This window comes from Diadema antillarum, unplaced genomic scaffold, assembly GCF_040938485.1.
Source record: "Diadema antillarum isolate AM-2024a unplaced genomic scaffold, OU_Dant_1.0 seq00001430_RagTag, whole genome shotgun sequence".
Taxonomy (NCBI): Eukaryota; Metazoa; Echinodermata; class Echinoidea; order Diadematoida; family Diadematidae; genus Diadema; species Diadema antillarum.
Window position 1 is genome coordinate 83,674 of NW_027272181.1, and position 19,239 is coordinate 102,912.

Consider the following 19,239-nt stretch of genomic DNA (forward strand, 5'->3'; position numbering starts at 1 on the left):
TACCGGCATCATCGATTCGCCGGGTACAAAGCCATTATAGACAAAGTCCTACACCGACAAGAGCAGACGTACAGCGATTTTGCAGACTACTTACACGTCCAAATGCGAAGTATGGAGTTCTGTTTTTGATCGGTGAAACCCACTGTTTTGTCAGTGTTGGCATTTTACACTTGATTCACGAGACAAAAAGCGATAATATTTTGTGCGAAAAATATTTCATCGAACCGTCGCCACGTAAACTTTCGACCGTTTGTTTCTGAGCTGGCGGACAATATTTGTTGTGATAACTGAAATTTCAGACCTGAGCCCGTCGAGGGATTGGACGATTTGAGAAATCAGGTAAGTCATATTCAGTAAGGTAGAAGACTGTTTATAGAATGCTACACAGCCAAGAGGAAAATTGATAATTAAACCGTTTGAAATTTGTCACAAAATCATTTCTGATGTAATTTCAAAGCTGTAGACATGTACTTCTTTTTTATTCCAAAGAGCCTTCTTTCCCTTTCGCCCAAAAAACAACCTGATCATTTTTGTATTACAAAGTACATTTGTATACTCTTCACCAGAAATATGCAAAGAACATGCTATCATGTTTTTGTTAGCATTGATCGATTTCTCACCGAACGAGTGAGAGCAATTAAAGATAAATCAGAGAGCATAAGTTTCCGTTCTAATGATGACATCAGCTAATCATATTTTAATGTATTTTCTTCAACCAATACAATTAGGTCTGTTCGTATATCGGTACGAAATCACCTTGAATTCAACGAAAAATTGGATAGTTAATCGCCACGCGGTCTCATCCGTCCGCCATGTGTCGTCTTGCCCTAGCAGCAGTTTTCGTTTTCTGCAGCGTCAGTTTGACGCACGGTGGTGGTAAGTTGCCGTCTTCATCAAATTATTCTGTAGAGTTAGACTTAGAGATATCCTGACGTGTCAGCTCTTTCCAAAAATGACAAATTTATGAATTGAGTAACAAAACAGTGCTCTGAGAGAGTCCGTTGGGGTTTATTCATTTAATGCTTATATCCATCTTGTCACTTGCATGATTAATAAGTGCCATTATTGTTATTCGAGTGAAAAATTGTTGGGAGTGTTGGCATCGTATTTAATGTGAATTGCGTGAAAAAAATGTTGTTTTGATACGCCATTTTTATTCAATGTCGGGCCATTATTGACTGATCAGTAGTGATCGTTCAACATTATGAAGATCACAGAACCCACCACATTGTCTCTTTGTATGCATGGTCATTTTCGCACCCCGGGATATGCGACCAGTTTAGTATTTTGTCCCGAGTGTGACTTTGAGAGTATGAAGGACGAGTTTGTATACAAACAATAGCGACAACCCGCGTAAGCCGTTGCGTGGCTGCGTGCGCGCGAATTTTCGGTGACCACGAACACGGCGCGGCGAACAGACATGCCATATTTGGACGAGGAACTAGGGCTTTGTTTTGTTTTGTTTTGTTCGATATCCTCTCCCGCACCGTCTTATTTTCCCGCGCCTACTTCCACGAACGCGCCGCGCTACGGACAACACGGTCGTGACGATTTGAGCCTGAGCACGCTGCAGCGCGCGGGAATAAATTGCATCATTTTATCACACACACACACACACACACACACACACACCACAAAGACTCACGCAACGCCCACCTACACGCTCTCCCATTCCTTCTTTCTCTCTTTCACGCAACACACACGGCACACACGATTTTTTAATAATATTTTTATTGGAATTCCGTTTGATGTCACCATCGTTTTCACAACGAAACGAATACAAACATTCAACAAAATCAACGTAATCAACTGAAAAATGTATGCTTAATCCTACGAGATATACAAATGAAAGCACACACACACACACACACACACACATGCAGATTTTATACCGTCATGGCATATACATGTACACACTATAAAAGTCGTTTCAATCATGGAGCTACTCCATGTTTCAATACAGATTATGCTTTGCAATCTCTAATGAGAAGTAGTGATTTATGCGTCTGTCGTGCTTACCTTTGTTTGACAGTATTTCATCCCATACCCAAATTATTAGATCATGCATGTCACCGATATACTAGTATGCTTCTCCCTGTCAAAATGCGCGTCCCTCATGCATCAAATGCGGTTCTGAGAGTCACTTCAACTAGATAAAACAGATGGTAAAGTAAAAGTGCATTTTCTGAGAGGATACATTCCGAGACTTCCGATCCCTCCCCCCCCCCCCCAGCAATATCGTGTCAAACCTCTTAAAATGCAGCACTTTGTTATGTTCGAATTCCCGCTTATCATCATCAGCTAATATGTTTTTTAATAGTGCACTAAACATGCAGAATTAAGCAAATGAAGTAGACTTGACCGGGGAAAAAAAGTACAAGAAAAGTCATGCAGTTCTTTCATGTTGGAAATGCTTTGTAGTGTGTGTTTTTTCTCTATTTTTGTGACAAAAAACAGAGAGGTTACCGTTAACCTCCTTAGTTGTTTTGTGCTTGAAAGACATGGGTAGTAACGGAGGAGAAGGCAGAAAGGTTGCCATATCAACCATTTTACGTCAGAGTGTCTTGTATGAACAGCAAAGCAAGATGTTCAAACCACTTTTAATAGAAAATGAGTTTAGCTTTATAGCTTTCGTAAAGATTATCATCTCAAACAGCCAAAGCAATGGTATTCTCTCATTGTCGTTTTTATAGCCATCGTTTATAGAGGCTTCTGGTAATGCGTCAAGGTGACATTCAAAGCGTGCTTTAATTGCTTTGATGAATATGAATGATATGGCTCGACCGCGATTAGCACTCAGATTAAGATACTGTTGGTTTTATTTCATTTTAGGTGTTTGTTTTGCTTTGTTTTTTGGGATTTTTTACATTCTACCATACCATTATTCTTGGCTGAACACATCGCAAGCCATCATTGGCAGAATAGTAATAATTACAAAAAAAATAATTATAATGATAATGCTATGAATGATAATTGCAATCATTGAAATCACCGTAACATCAATGATATCAAAATGTAACACATACGGGTTATTCTCAATACCGTAATGTCAGTGTTAGTATTGCTGGTTTATAATTTGCGTTCCCTGTTTTGCAATACATGTATTTATGTATTTATATTTGATATCATCTCTCTGCGAATGATTATTCATAAGGAAAGCTTGAGTTCAAATTATCCGGCAAGCGCCATTGTTTTAAACAAAGCGAGACATTCCAGAAACTAACCAGGAGTTTCCGCCCTTATATTGTTTTCGCGCGACCGAATTTGGCGTCAAAGGTGGATACGACCTACACAGCTTTTTCCCGAACACCTCAAGTCCCCCACCCTCCCTACAATCTCTCCACTGGTCTGTCTACTGCCTTGGCACGTGGCCAAAGTCCATGCGTCACAGTCGGAGGGAGAGGAAAAATGCGGGAATGAAGAGGCGGCTATATGCCGGCGGCGATCGAGGCACAAGAAATTGAGCACATACAATGTTTGGCACGCCACCTTGTTCTTAATTATTAGCCCTCTGCAGTTCAAAGAAGGTTTTGTTGCTGTTTTTTATAATGAAGTTTCAATTAAATTTAATTGGAGCAAGTTTGTTGTTGTTTTTTTAAAGATGGAATGTACAATATTTTCATGGATGTGTGAGTGTGTATTGTGTGTAACTTGTGGGAATGTGCGACGGGATTTTATTGCACATGACTGTATCACACAGACGTAGCCTTCTAGTGTAGTCCGCATTATGCATGATATTATAATCGATGTACTTCAGAACCTCTGCGTGAAAGTCACCTGTTGTCTGCGATACCTATGGAACTTTTATCGCATCTATGTCTTTACTATCTGTAATGTCCATAATGTAACAAGACCTCGCCATTTTTATCACATTTCCGCCGAGTGAGATTGCTGTTTTATTTTTCTGTTCTTATTTGGATAGGCCTACGTATAGCTGCGCATGTTGATTCCCACGAGTGGTAAATCATGTTCAGCCTTTACAGCTCTAGAGTGGGTGGCAGTGTTGTCATGGCAACTACATACGTCAGTTACCTGCGTAATTTGGAAGCGGGGTGGGGCTGCCATGAAGTACATAAATAAAAGCTCATCATCATGCGCTTGCCGCATACTACATTAAAAAGTAGCTCACCTCTGTAGAATGTTTACATCTACGGCTGATATGTGGAGCCATATTTAGCAGGTGTTATTATGTCGAGGTAGGCAGCTCGGCCTTCGAAGAAACTGAAACGAAGATTCTTGTTCCTCGTCTAAATGGAAAAGCTCAGATTTGAGTCCCTCATGAATGACAAATAGTCGTGAGTTTGTGCCCTCATGAATGTGTAGGTGTTATTTCTGATGCGATATTAGAAGATGATTTATAATAATGTATCATACGTGCGAACATCATTGATGTAATAAATTAACATTAAAAATTAATGCACTGTATAAGCTGGAAACGTTTCGTACGTTGGCTAGGATTAGGTGCAAAACTAAATATTTTATTGTAAGATGGATGTGGACGCCTTCGGCTGTGTTTTACGTATTTAAGTTGTAAATGTGTTTATGAATTATTTTGTATAGTCGCTAGACGGACCGCCGGCGCTGCGTCACACTGTCCGGACGACCGTCCCTACATGTCCACTGACACCGGGCGATGTACCGCAGAGTGTGGTCCCGGAAAATACGGCGACGATAGTTCAAGGACCTGCGAAGCATGTGGTGAAAATTGCAAAACTTGTCTGGGCCATCCAGAGCATTGCACCAGCTGCGAAGACCCACTGTATTTGTCAGAAAACAGGTGAGTTATTGTACTGAAACGGACATTTTACATTCTGTTATCATTACCTGGACACGATCTCACGCATGGTTGACGATATCCTGTATTGATGATGATGGCAGTAGTAGGCATGATAACATAATAATGATGATGATGATAATGATAATAATGATAATAGTAGTAGTAATAATGATAATAATAATAATAATAATGATAATAATAATAATAATACTGATAATAATAATAATAATAATAATACTGATAATAATAGTAATAATGATAATAACTACATGAATGACAACAATAATAGTAATACACAAATTGCTATAAAGTGAGAAAAAAAAACCCGAATATTCTGCCGTGCTGGCATGAAGGTCTACACGTGATGTCACAAACAATATTACCTAATGAAAAGAATATAAGACACAGGGAGAGAGGAAAAGGAAACCATGAACACATACCATATAGATATCTTTCAAGGTACAGTGTAATATGAAATTTATATGCATGGAATTATATAGTAGCCTGACTAAATAATCATAACACACAGCGATGAAGATGATGCTAATTATAGCGGCTTAAATATCTGTGCGTGTGTGTCCGAAAGTGAAAGTAACTATGAAATTTGAGACGAGATCAAGTAAGCTACAATAAAACAGAAACCATTTGTCGACACAATACGACCAGCCTTTATTATACTCGCAGACACATGTTTTCTTTGACACAAACATAGTTATCTGCTGTAATTGTTCTTTTTTTAAGTACAGGAGTGTATTGCTTTCCGGGAAAGTGTAATGGATGAGCGGCAGTGTCTTTAATATACTTCCGCATTCCAATCCGGTTCACTTCTTTCTTCTCTGTGGATAAGTTCCGGTAATTGCAAAGAAAACAAAAACGAAAAAAAAAATCCTGTTTGTTATTTCCATTTTTTAAAAGTTCCAAATGTGCTTGTGCTCACCGTATTCTCAATGCCCAATATCTTCACACCACGTAATAAGTTTCACACACACACACACACACACACACACACACACACACTCACTCACTCTCTCTCTCTCTCCCTCTCTCTCTCTCTCGTTACACATATCTTAGTTTCTTTTATATTTCCGTTTTTTCATGTATTACAGTATACCAATCATATTTTGTTGTATACGTGTGGGGGAATGCACCCTTATACAAGCACTGCTTGTAACCTATCATTTTTTAAATGTATTGCTCATATTTGTATTGTGTTTATGTGTTGTATTGCAATGTTATTCATGTATTTAATTTCTGTAAAATATTTATATGTTTCTGTTGGAAATGGAAAAAATGAATGAATGAATATGCTTGCAAGGAAATGAAAGGAATTAAGGAGAGTGGGTGTTAGCGACATCTGAAACCGAAATTAAACAGAAAGTTCATTGGGGGTGAGCCACACGTTTTTATACTAAAATTGCCATCAAAGAACATGACGCTTAGGTCAATATGATATTTGTCTTCGTCTACCAAATACACTCATTAAGTGGTCTACAGTCCCGATTAAAGATAAACAAATACACTGAAAAAGACCCAGTTAGTATGCATTATGCATCCCTGTCCTTGACCGGGCCAACGTATTGTGACGTAGAACTTCCTGCAATAATACCTCCAAATTGCCTCTATCCCCTCACTCATTTTCGCCGACCACGTGGCGATAGAAGCGAGCGGGAGCACATCAACCGTGATACACTTCAGTTCCCTCCTCCCCCCCCCCTGGTGTGTGTGTCTGTGTGTGTGTGTGTGTGTGTGTGTGTGTGTGTGTGTGTGTGTGTGTGTGTGTGTGTGTGTGTATTGTGTGTGTGTGTGTGTGTGTGTGTGTGTGTGTTTAATATGATATCGTCGTCAAAACAAGATCGCAGTCAGGTCAGACCAAGGAGGTACTAGGCAACCTCCTTGGTCAGACATAACGCGGATTTTTTAGGCCGCGATGAATGTCCCATATCCACTCAAGATCTCCCCCCCCCCCCCCCTCCCCGCGCACACAGGATGACCTGGTCGCCCTCAATGAAAGAGAAGTAAATCAAGGCACCGAGGCCTGACGCAACTGACCCACATTGCCGAGGTCGTTTTTCACATCTGCACGAGAACTAATTTCACACCCGCCCCATCAGGTCTTCTCACGCTACCCCACCCGCGGCTCAGGTCACGTTCATGGACTCAGTACAATGACCAAGGGGTAAAAATGAGGTCATCCGGTTAGTCTCAGTTAAAGGAAACGTAATAGAGTGAAGAAAAAACCCTGAGGCTGTTTAGACACCAAAGTAGTCCTCCGAAAGAGATCACCCCTTCCTTTGTTGTTGTCTCAAGTTGACGCATATAGCGTTGGGATGACCATATATAGCTGTCGTAAAATTAGATCATGCCATCCACTATCAAAATGAACGAAATCCCCGAACTCTTTCCGGAAAATTAGTGCTGCAGGGCTGGGCCAAATTTCCCCGATTCTACAGTAGACTTCCCGACAACTCGGATATCATTTCATGTCCATATAAAAGATTAATAACAATCTTCCTAATTCAGGACTTATATTTGCCCATTATAGAGATGCGGCATTCAACCCACGAGTTTCTCTTTGATCGCTCTTTAGAATCCCCTAATTTTGATTGATAGAATTAATGTGAGCCCTGGTGCTTAAGGCATGTAATAATTATAATCGTCAATTATTATAGTCAGATTGATTTCTCATCGGGAGGTTTTATGACAGAGTCATACTCTTATATAGTGAAAATGAGGCAACAACTGTAACACTTCAAGCAAACAACGCATCAATAGTCGTATTGATGTTTGTTGTTTGTTGTTGTTTTGTTTGTTGGCAGATAAGGAAATGGTGGACGTCTTATTTAGAGTGAGAGGAACACATCGTCCTGCTCATAATTACGTAGATACATAGAAAACATATATAGGTTGACAGTTACGGACGTTTAGGATCAGAATAACTAGATATTAATTGCGCTCTAAAAAAAAAATCTGAATCAGTGCTCTCATTATTTCTGGGAAAATGGCAACAAGCCTATTCCTAAGTTGTAAAAATGCTTGGTTAAATCATGGTATGGGCCTTAAATCAAATGGATTTCCAAATTGAAAGGTTTACCACAGCTTGTAAATTCCAGATAAAACCAGTTTAGGATCGTGATTCGCGTGATTGCCTTTGTTTTTCTGTCTCCATGTGTGTGTTTTGTTTCATTATGTAGACCTACTCTGGCGGAAAGCCATAGCCATACTCGACCAGACATGCTACATTCATGCTGAGCTAATTCTATCCGATTCCTTACAAAGCATACAAGACACAGCTCTATTCATGCATGATACAAATACAGAACAGCTCCACCGTCAATCTCATTCTTAACTCGATGAGTTGCCACATTATTTTATTTTTTGTTTGGATCAATGTTTTTCTTTCTTTTGATATGTCAATACATAGCACACGTGCGTGAATGTTTACTTTGCAGACATGCGTATGGGAAACTTGTCTGCCTTACAAATGGAACATGCCGAAAACAGACGATGTATGCAATATGATCTATATAAATCATCTCATTATCAGGAAAGAGATAAAAAAAGGAAAAACTTGAAACCGGAATTCATGTTCCAGCAGAAAACGATCCACGGATCATTAATCACTACCAAGTTATCTACAGATGAAATGATGCCCAATGACATTACAGTCTATCCAGGTTTTGTTGACGACAATACCGAGTTTAACACACAAGTTTGAATTTTTGGAAATTTTGTCCCATTAACTTTAAGAATACAGGACACGACTTGGACGAATCCGTGCGCTACTGTCGAATAAGAGAACATTTATTTTTGCGATGAAAAAAAAAAACCAACACAATATTTTGCTCTACAATGGACTGTAGATTATGCTAAAAAGCGGCAACGACATCGAAATGAAATCGGCTATTGATGAAGATGTGAATACCTAATTTCGTCCGGAATTAAAAAGTAACTAGAAATAAGACATCCAAATATTGATTTCCAGAAGTTGGTTGATGTGTCAGCCAAAATATTCTTTTCCTCGTGATTATTGAAACTGGGGTAATGTCAAAGTATGTTGGTTTATCGCTTCTTGCGTATCGCCAGATGTGAGACTGATTGCGGGTCACTTCTCTCTCGGGGACCCGCCCGTGGTCGCATTCGCCTGTCCGGAGGCCGAAATAGCTTCGAGGGTGTCGTCGAGATCTTGCACGACGGGGTGTACGGAACCATATGCGACGACGGCTGGAATATCAATGCTGCCCATGTTGTCTGTGCCGAACTTGAGCTAGGTATGCGATACGTACGAGTATAATGGCTTTCAAGCTTAATGGTGGATGAAGAAATAACGTATAGCTGTGAACTTCAGTCAGAATTAATCGCAGGCCTAAACATAAGCACATCATAACAGTTATTGTTGAAATTGAGATAATCCAGAACCCATCCTGTTTTTCTGTCCTTTTACATATTTCCTATGGTAATGATGTTTTACCTACCTTTGAATCTCAAATGATATATGAAAAAAAATGTAATCCAGCTGACAAAAAAAAAGTACAAAGTACAAAGTACAAAGTACAAAAAAAAAAAAGAAAAAGCAAAATAGGGATGTATATTCCGGTGCCGTTTTCTTAATGTTACAACTGTTAATTTTATATACGTTCATGTAATAAAATGGTATGCCCATCAAATTGAATATGGACTTCTGTATCTTTGTTGGTCAAGGCCAAGCGCTGGAGGCAGTCAATGCACTGGAGGCGGGATTCGAACCTGTGTCTGTCCGCACCCCGATCCTGCTTGACAACGTCAGGTGCAGCGGGGACGAGTCCAACATTCGGTCATGTACCCATAGTCAGTGGTACACAAACATGTGTGGCCACTTCGAGGATGCAGGTAAGTTACATACTTAAACTTTGATAATTAAGCAGATCATTGTACAAACATTAACACAATCAATTCCTGATGAAAGCAAAAATGTATACACTTGTATGTTGTGATTGATTAGTATGCCTGCAGAGAAAGAGATATGCTCATAAAGTGATGCACGATAGCTATTTGTGTGTGGATAGGTGAGATGATCGCGTGATGATCATAGGTTTCATTTGTGTCTCCATCCTTAAAAAAAAAAGAAGAGAAGTATATATATATATATATATTTGCCCCACTCGTGTGCTTTCTATACCCATTTCTTAATAAAATGAATAGATGCATGAAGGTTAAATGTCTCTCCATTTTCGTTTTTCTTGTGATATATGTCTTGTATCAAATAAATTGGCGCATAGTTGTGTAAACTTGTAAAACTTAAACGCATATGGACTGATACTGATGGAAATTGAAATTGAAATTGAAACTTATTCATATAATTCCCCAGGAGTGCGTTGTTCTGGTCCTGACGTGACGCGCATGTGCGTGAAGTCATGCGGGGATGGCTACTATCAGGTGCCCGGAACCAACCAATGCGAGCTCTGCGACCCGGAGTGCAACACCTGTGCGGAGCGCGCCGACAACTGTTTGTCGTGCGACGCGCCGCGCTACCTGCTTAACGATCGGTGCGTTGAAGACTGCGGTATCGGTTTCTATGGCTATTCGAGAACACGCACGTGCGAGCCGTGCAGCCCGTACTGCAAGAACTGCGGGGACGGCGATCGGGATGATGCCTGCACGAGCTGTCCCGACAACACGTTCCTGTCAAACGGAAGATGCATTTCAAGCTGCCCAGCCCCGCTGCTCTCGAAAAAACTCGCTATTCGTATTGTAGACGGTACGACGCCGTACGAAGGACGTGTGGAGGTGAGATGATCTGTTTCAAATTTCCTCTTCTTTGATAATACTAAGTTTGTATAGATGTGTTCTAGTTCTAGTAGCCCGAGCAAAACCTTTAGTTTGATGTTTGTGGAAGCTTTGCAAGCAGTATATTTTACCAATTTTACTCATGAAATACGAAATAACAGCACAAGGAAATCTATTATAGGATGTTCTACATCACATGACACTGGATCATGACTAGAAATGCAAGCTGTGCTGACCAAAAAAAAAAAACAACAACAACAACAAAAACAAAAACAAACAAACAAAAAAAGTTTTTTATGAGAGCTGTAGTGTCTTTCATCATTTGACAATTTGATTCAACTTGTATATTCACAATTCCAATGTTCATTCCCTCTATACTATAGGTTTTTGTGAACGGAGATTGGGGCACAGTATGTGATGATAACTTTGACTTCCATGCAGCCACGGTGATCTGCAGACAGCTGGGATATGGCCCGGCCGTGATGGCTGTTAGGTCACCAGGCTTTGGTCCAGGCACAGGTAAGAAAATCAGAATTCTATGGACAACAGCCAATTATTAAAACTTTTACTCTTCTCAGATCATGATTTGTTTAGTTTGTCACACCAAACATTCACTAGCAATGATTTGAAGAAAAAATGACATTTGTGATTTTACAAAGCAACCACTTTTAAACTTTATAAAATTATATTCCCTCATCTGCAGGCAAAATTCTCATAGACGATCTGAAATGCAACGGCACAGAGTCGGAGCTTGTCAACTGCGCACAGAGTCCCTTCGGCGAAAACGATTGCAACCATCACGAGGACGCCGGAGTGCAGTGCTCAGGAACCTCAGCAATTGGTAAGTTTGGAGAGTGGATTGGTAATGGGTGTGTGATGGTGAAAGTAATAAAGGCTCTTGCTGTTTAGAGATAGCTGAGGAGTATTGGGTGTGACAAGGATGATAGGACATACATGTTGATGGTGAAGTAGGGTCATGATAGGCCATATTGAACATTTTTTTTTTGTTCAGTGACTTCTGATAATGTTGATGATGACTGATGATGATGATGGTGGTGATGATGATGATGATGATCAGTAATGATGTGACAATATTCATGAAAATGATACATGAAAATAGTGTAATGATTGAGATGAAATATATGGTGACAATGAGAATTTAAAGAATAGTATAATGCATTTAATTATAGTAACAAAACAGTCAGCACTGGCTAAGGCAGAGGGAAATCCATCTTGTAGTTTTTCTGGGATAGATGTATTTTTGTTTGTTTGTTCTTCTTTCATGTTCCATGTCCATGTTTCTGCATGCATGAAATGCTGTGACACATTGTTTGTACTGTAACACCATTCTCGAGTTTGCTGTGCCTAATTTGATGTTACCTTGCTTGATGTGCTTCCCATGCTCCATTCATTTCTGTATAGTAAATGGGACATCATGTTGATCTTTTTGACTTTGCAGACATACATCACAGCAACTTGCATTTCATAGCACTCAGTGCAGACATAGCTCATAAAAAAAGAAACAGAGTTTTCAAAAAATGTATGAAAATGACAATAAATGTATTTATAGTGACTTGATTAGCACATTGTTTGGAATCAAAATGATATGATGTCCAAATGTATCAAGTAAAACTTGCAGCAAAATTCTAATTAAAGACACTGGCTTTTAAAGTGCCTGCAGTAGAGAAGGCATTCTTGTTTGAAATATCTGACAGGTTGATTCCCTGATCAACTATTTCGTCAATCAGGGCTCATCATTTTCCACCAATCACATTTTTCCAACAGTTCTTAATGAAATTCCTGCAGTGAGCAGGAGCCCTGTTCAGCATGGTGAGTTGTGGCTACTAACCCTGTAAACATAAATTTGGAAACTGCTAATTGTGTGGCCTCATCTCGCATTTTGACAGAAATATCTTGACAGTTATATGCTAAAGTGCACATGGGCAATTCCGCAGTTAGGTGGACATGACATGGATAAAAGAAATGTGCCTCTTTATCTTACTCTTTAATCTAGGTATCAACTAATGTCATAGATGTTCACCAATCATTAAGGTCTTTCAAATTCAGTAGATTTTATCTTTCGTATTGATTGATTTCGCGAGATCTAAAACCATCATTTAAAATGTACATGTGGGACTGGGGATGCTGAAATTCACTTAAATGCAAATTACAGTGGGTTCCTTTGAAATTTTTTCCTCAAAGTTTTGCTAAAGGATAAAAGATGAATACATTTAAATACTCCAGAAGTCATGTGACATTTTGTCAATTACAAAAGGGTGAAATGACCTGCGGAATTACTCCGGACAAATGTAACGTTACTAACCGTAACGTTACTAACCATGCTTTTGGGGGTCTAGCTAAGAAATTATTGGTCAAACTGCTAAAAAACATTGTGTGAACATTTGTCATGATGCAATAATTGAAATTAATGCAACACTTTGTTTGAAGTAACTTGAATTTTTGGACACTTTTTGTCACAAGACATTGAATTTTTTGTCATGTCCTTTTTTCGTAACGTTACTAACCAGCCCTTTAAGTTGCCATAGCAATGCTATTATTTCTTGGATTGTATTCATTCTTTTCTGTATCATAAACCTGGGAATGATGAACATGTTTTTGACATAATATTGGCTTGAAATGAATAAATGGTAATTTAGTAGTAAAAACAAATATCTAAATTTGTTCAAATGTAACGTTACTAACCGCGGAATTGCCCACATGCATATGCTTTGTAGGTTAAATGGGCAGTAATCTCTAACACAGACTAACAGAAAAGTGTAGTAACGGGACTAACAATATGTTATGGAATAACTAGCCAGTGAAATTCATTCAAATATGTATTACTGTGTGTGCCAAAATGTTTCAATAACCAGGGCCCTGTTTTATGAGAGTTATAATTGATTATGTAGTTAATATCTATCATAAGTGTATGGCAGCCTCTGTCGTAAGGAAATTTATAATCGATTATATCTTTTGATAAAACGGGGCCCAGAACTCATCAGATGACAAGTTTTTGTGATAAAAACAAAAGCTGCTATCCCTTGAAGTAAGGCAGAGTTTTGATGATATCTACCAGCAGCAGCAGCAGATGAAAAAAACAAAACAAAACAAGACAAAAAAGTGTCACATGCAAAGAATCGTGGACATTGGGTGTGAGAATTTTCTTTTCATAGGGTCCACTGCAGAGCTATGCAAGGTCTGTCTGTCACCCATGGAAGCGAGAGGCATTCTTTGTGACTGCTCTCCCAAGCGAATCCGAGCAATGAATAGGCCTGATCGCTTTGACAACTACTTCCTCTGTAGACACAATCAATGTATACATTCCTCCATCGTTTTGGGCGCGACTTTAAACCCCACCACCCAATTTAATTGGCACAGGATCAAGATTCTATGGTAATAAGCCATAATACAGTCCATCCATTTGGCTTCACCTATGTATAGCTTCAAGTCTTACATCCTCTCACATTACCAATGCATTGGTATTTAATCCCTCTCTTACTTCATGATTGGCATGTTGCATGTGACGTATGTGCTTACTTTTGTTGGTGTTATTGTCAGCTTTTTGTTTGCATGTACACATTACTCAAGTGTCAGCTCACTTCTGAACGTGGAATGCATGTATAAGGCTTACTGTTTGTTTTTGTTTTGTGGTTAAAGATACACTCAACATTTTGCGTGAGAATTGTAAGTTTGCACATAAGTGGTTTTGTTCTTTACTTAGCTATTTGAACATCATGACCTCCACAGGTAGATATAAAATGAAAAAAAAAAACCTTCACTTGTCTACTCAGGGTAGAAAGAAAAGATAAACAAAAGGAATTGCAGAGGCAAACAAAATAAGTGCACCGTCATGTGGTCAGCCTGGAATACCTGCATATTATATTTCTCCTTGTCCATGAGAGCGATATTGCATATTATACTTTGTAGTGTTTGACCAAGGGAAATGGAAGTTTTCCAGAGATAAGAGCTGGAAGCTTTTAGGAGAGATCCGTTTGTGTGTGTGTATGTGTGTGTGTGCAAGTTGATGATCAGTTGAAAAAAAAACACACTCACTCTTACACAGAAACAGATTTCTATGAAAATGTGTAATTCATTGGAGAGAGATAGAGAAGAGAGAACGGAAGTGGGATACTATGTGTGGAGAGATTTTCTTCTTCTTCTTCTTTTTTGTGGAATAGGAGAGGGAGGAATGTAAGGATTTTAATCCAGCAAGCCAATAAAAGACACAAAAGCCCAGACGGACAAAGACCCTGCGCCTCACAAGTTTGACCGCAATTTCAAGTGCCTCTTTGTTGCTTTCTCTTTTGTATTGAATGAGCATGAATCCATTTGCTTGCTGATTTTCTTTGTCCCCTTCAGAAGAAATCATTGATCAATACTTCCGTTTCTGTGTCCCCGTGTGTGTTACTGTGCACCTGATCTGACTTTCAAAGAGGGCAGACTGAACATATTCATCATCCCAGAGTGATATTAGCTCATTGAAGGAAATGGAACTCGGACAATGTAATGTTTCCTGGAACTCACACACAGCTTGAGCCACAATGAACATGGGTACAGGATTCATGCAAAGTTGAGCATTTGAATCGTCTGCTTTTGCAGACACGTGGTTTTCTTAAATATGCATTTCTCATCAAGAGGTCAAGCAGTAGACCAGGCTCATTAGAAATTAATTGTGAAGTCCTGAACATATGTGTGTCATCATATGAGTCCTGGTGACCTACTCAAGTATTGAGGAATCCCTGCTGAGTTGAGTATTGCCATTCCTCAACTACCAAACTTTCAGCTGCAACAGGAAAGCGAAACAGATTTTGAAGAACATTCATAGGAACTTGCATACATATTAAAATTATACCACAGACTAGGAAGTTGCTTTATGTTTCTTCCTTCGTGCACAAAGTCTTAGAACAATACAGTGAACCAGTGTTTTAGGTACAGGTAATTGGAAAAACAACTACATGCTATATGCGTATGTTAATTGTCTCAGAAAATGTAATTGAGTTGTTGATGAATGTGGAAGATCAATTACAATGTATGCAGTCTGTCAGAAATGAATAATGCAGCAACTGGATGGTATTTCAGAAGTCATGTGAATAAAATCTTGAAGGGTTTACTGTATGTGCCCTGCTGAGGATTTTATAAGCACATGGTGCAAACAAGCTAAGTAAAATCCCTGAAGGAAGCAGTATCTTTGAATTGGGATCTGAAGCTTGAGATGTGCACATTGCAAAGACTACATTACTAATTATACATACTTTGGAATTGGGTTCTTCTGTGTTATTTTTTTTTTTTTTGGTATAATCTGCAACGATTCCCAGCTTGCTACTATAAATACATACCACTGCAGTATGTTGATACAAATCCAGGGATGATCAAAAGTAGTCATGTTGGTGAACGATATCAACCAAAAGTGATACAGAAAATGTCATGTTGAAACTGTCACACAGTGACAGGCAAAAACAAAACAAAACAGAAAACTAAAACAAAAACAAAACAGGAGGAAACTAAAACAAAAGAAAAACAAAGACAAAGCCATGTTACTGTATTATTTGTTACACTCTGTCTGAAGCACAAGGATAAAGAATTTGAACTACATTCTTTGCATACCGGCATGCAACCATGGATTCTGGGATGGATTCTGAGCATGATGCAACCATGGAGCTACTGTATTGTAGCAGTATTGAGGTTCTAGGCAGTTTGCCAAGTGCAAGTTTATACCTCCATGGTTGCAGCTCCATGATGCAACCAGCCTGTAGCCAAACCACACTTCCCGCCTCCCAAATGAAGACTATGGATTCTACGTTGTGGGGCGAGAGATGGAGAGAGTTCACCCAGAGTTCTCTGGACCACACAAAGCATGAATGTCACCTTCTCAGACTCGTTACACACACTGTGTTTGTATACAAGGCGGCGGCGCATGCCAAGCCAATAGAATAGAAACCGTGGGTAGCCAAGCTCCCATTCAGAGATGCCACTAGAGTGGGTGTGACATGCCATATATGCCAAGGATATCACGGTTGATATGATTCGGTGCCCTGCTGTGCCTCCCATTCCCTTTGGCCAATCACAATTCGTATCAAATGAGACAAGGTTGATCTGGTGGGGGAGGGGGGGGGGGTTGCGAGAATCTACAGACAGCGTAACCTTTTGCTTGATTTACAAACACTGCAATAGATATACATAGCCAGACAATTGGCAATATGGTTTGGGGGGTTTTTTTTCGAAGAAAAAAAACTTAACTAGAAATCCTTTCAGAGCCTCGTAGCATTGTAGTGTCTGAATAATATGGAAATGAGGGAGGCTGCTACTCAGCTTGAATAGATGGCAATGAAATTCATGTGCCATAAATAGTCAACAAATAAAAGGAGGTACAGCTGTATGTGGTGTACATATAATTTGAAATGAGATATGACAGTTTTATTTTGTAGAGAGAGAATTATGGAATTGGATGGTCATTATTTTGAAGATGAAATTTAAACTGGGCTGAATATGACAGCTATTAGAAGGTGCTTGTACTTCTTCTTGCATCATGCTTGCATCATAATGTTATTCTACTCCGTGGCGTAAGGTTGATTTTGATCACTCCGCATCGTGGTAGTTGTCGCGGTTGATTCAGAATGTTCGTTCTTAATTTAGAGGAGCTAATCTTTTGCAAAGGAGACTGTAATGCAAGGATCTGCCAGCATAGCGAATTAATCAGTCTGGGTTATGCAATGAATTCGATTGATGAAATCTTTAAACAGCATCTTAATTTCCTGAGATGTGGGCTGTGAGTGAATGAAAACCCACTGCAAAGAGATTTTTTGATGTTCACACAAACTAAACACTGCATGATCAGATGCACGAATTTATGCACTGTAGCGCCCACTGCACATGCACAAACAGCATGATAGCCATTGCAAGAAATTGATAGTCTCATTTATTTTGAATGTGAAGAATGGTAACAATATGGAAACATTTGTCATTCTTTTTTTTTTCATAAGTATGTAGGCACTTTATACATCTGACCTCCTTGTATTACATGCCTGTATATTCATTTCATATTCATATATGGTGTTCTGCAATGATGGTTTCATTTCTGTGGAATTAGATTTTTTTGTCTGTTTTGTTTGTTGTTTTTTATTTTTGTTTTGTTTTTGTTTTGTTTTTGTACTAGCAAGTATTTAACAGTGGCTCTGGAATGTGTCTGTCAAAATATTTTTCTTTCATAGTGCTCTCAACCATAACCATTATATAATAGACATATATTGCTTGTATTTGTGGTATGAGTGTGGTCAGCTCTGATGTGAGAAATGATATTAGAACATACCTTTTATACTCTTGTGTCATTTCTGTGTTAAATGATCGATTCAGATAACTCATTCATATCAAATGAAACTGGACAATTAAGCATTGATTAATCTTTTCACTCCATGTTCTCAGGCATGCAATAATCCTCAGCTTCGAATTGGACTGAATTCAATTTTTTGTAAATATTTTTGCTAATTGAACGCAAAGTACTAATAACAGATCTTTCTATATATCTACCTATCTTTCTGTCTGTTTCTCCTCTTTTTCCCTCCTCTCTCTCTCTCTCTTTATCTTGCTCTTTATCTATCTCTCTCGCCACTTTCCCTCTCATTATCTCTGTCTATCTCTCCCTCTCTATCTATCAATCTATCTACCTATCTATCTATCTCTACCCCCCCCCTCTCTCTCTTCTCTCTCTTTATATCTCTATCTATTGATCTATCTATCTCTTCCCCTCCCTCTCTTCTCTCTCTTTATATCTGTCTGTCTCTCTATGTAAAATCTATCTATCTCTCACTCTCTGTCTCTCCCTCTTTCTCTTATCCCTTCCATGCCCCAAATCTGTTGTATTTTGCAGGAGCGACAGGTGCATGTCTTGCCAGCTGCGAGAGGGGATATTTCGCCCAGGAGTCGACTTGCGCCCTCTGCAGTGCTTCCTGCCTAGAGTGTGCTGGTTCGCCAGACCACTGCATGGCATGCAAACCAAACACCTTTTTGCAGGCAAGTGTCAGAATTTATATAGCTCAGCGGGCTAAATTTATAATCTTGTTTAGTATGACTTGTCATATCTGATAGCCAACCCTTGACGATCGTGCAGTGATTTAAAAAACAACAACAACAACAACAGTCCAGGATGGCAAGAATGCAATAAACTGCATTATGCAGAATGGTTTCAAAAAGGGACCATTTTTTAAAGTAATCGAAATGGTAGCAAACTGGAAAAGTTTTAGATTACGTATAAACGTCAAAGCCAATTAAATCAGAGGTCTTGCTGTTCACGATTCAGTTTGACGAAATACAACACTTGGCCTCACCCATTTATTGATAGTGCTGAAATCAATATTCAGCTGTGACGACAGCTGCATCTGTTTGTCCTATCTGGAATTTCCTCATCTCAATTCATGCCGCACCACGTACATGATAAACAATGACGTGAAAGGAATAGATATGAGGTAAAGTTACACTTCAAACAACAATGCTGACAAAAAAACAACAAAATGTTAATATATGGAAAGAAAAACAAAAACTGGGCCATCTGTGTGTGCTGGAGGAATAGTAAGCTTTCCGAGAATTTGACAGGAAATAAGACCGTGGTTCATTGATTGCAAAGTGTGACTGACCCACCCAGGAGAAATACTGGTACTCCTAAAATGTACTTAGATTTCATGCTCTGCATAATTCCTGTGAGTTCA

The 19,239-nt window shown here is 39.1% G+C and overlaps 1 protein-coding gene across 1 annotated transcript in view; it reads left to right on the forward strand.

Annotated features, from left to right (window-relative positions):
- Positions 1-19,239, forward strand: part of LOC139709379 (antigen WC1.1-like) — a 46,611-nt gene that overhangs the window by 12,321 nt on the left and 15,051 nt on the right. Inside the window, exons 2-8 of the mRNA XM_071621341.1 lie at positions 4,561-4,777; positions 8,861-9,045; positions 9,476-9,643; positions 10,122-10,540; positions 10,924-11,059; positions 11,244-11,381; positions 18,405-18,547. Coding sequence (XP_071477442.1) covers positions 4,561-4,777; positions 8,861-9,045; positions 9,476-9,643; positions 10,122-10,540; positions 10,924-11,059; positions 11,244-11,381; positions 18,405-18,547 — 1,406 coding nt within the window. The remainder of the gene's footprint in view (positions 1-4,560; positions 4,778-8,860; positions 9,046-9,475; positions 9,644-10,121; positions 10,541-10,923; positions 11,060-11,243; positions 11,382-18,404; positions 18,548-19,239) is intronic.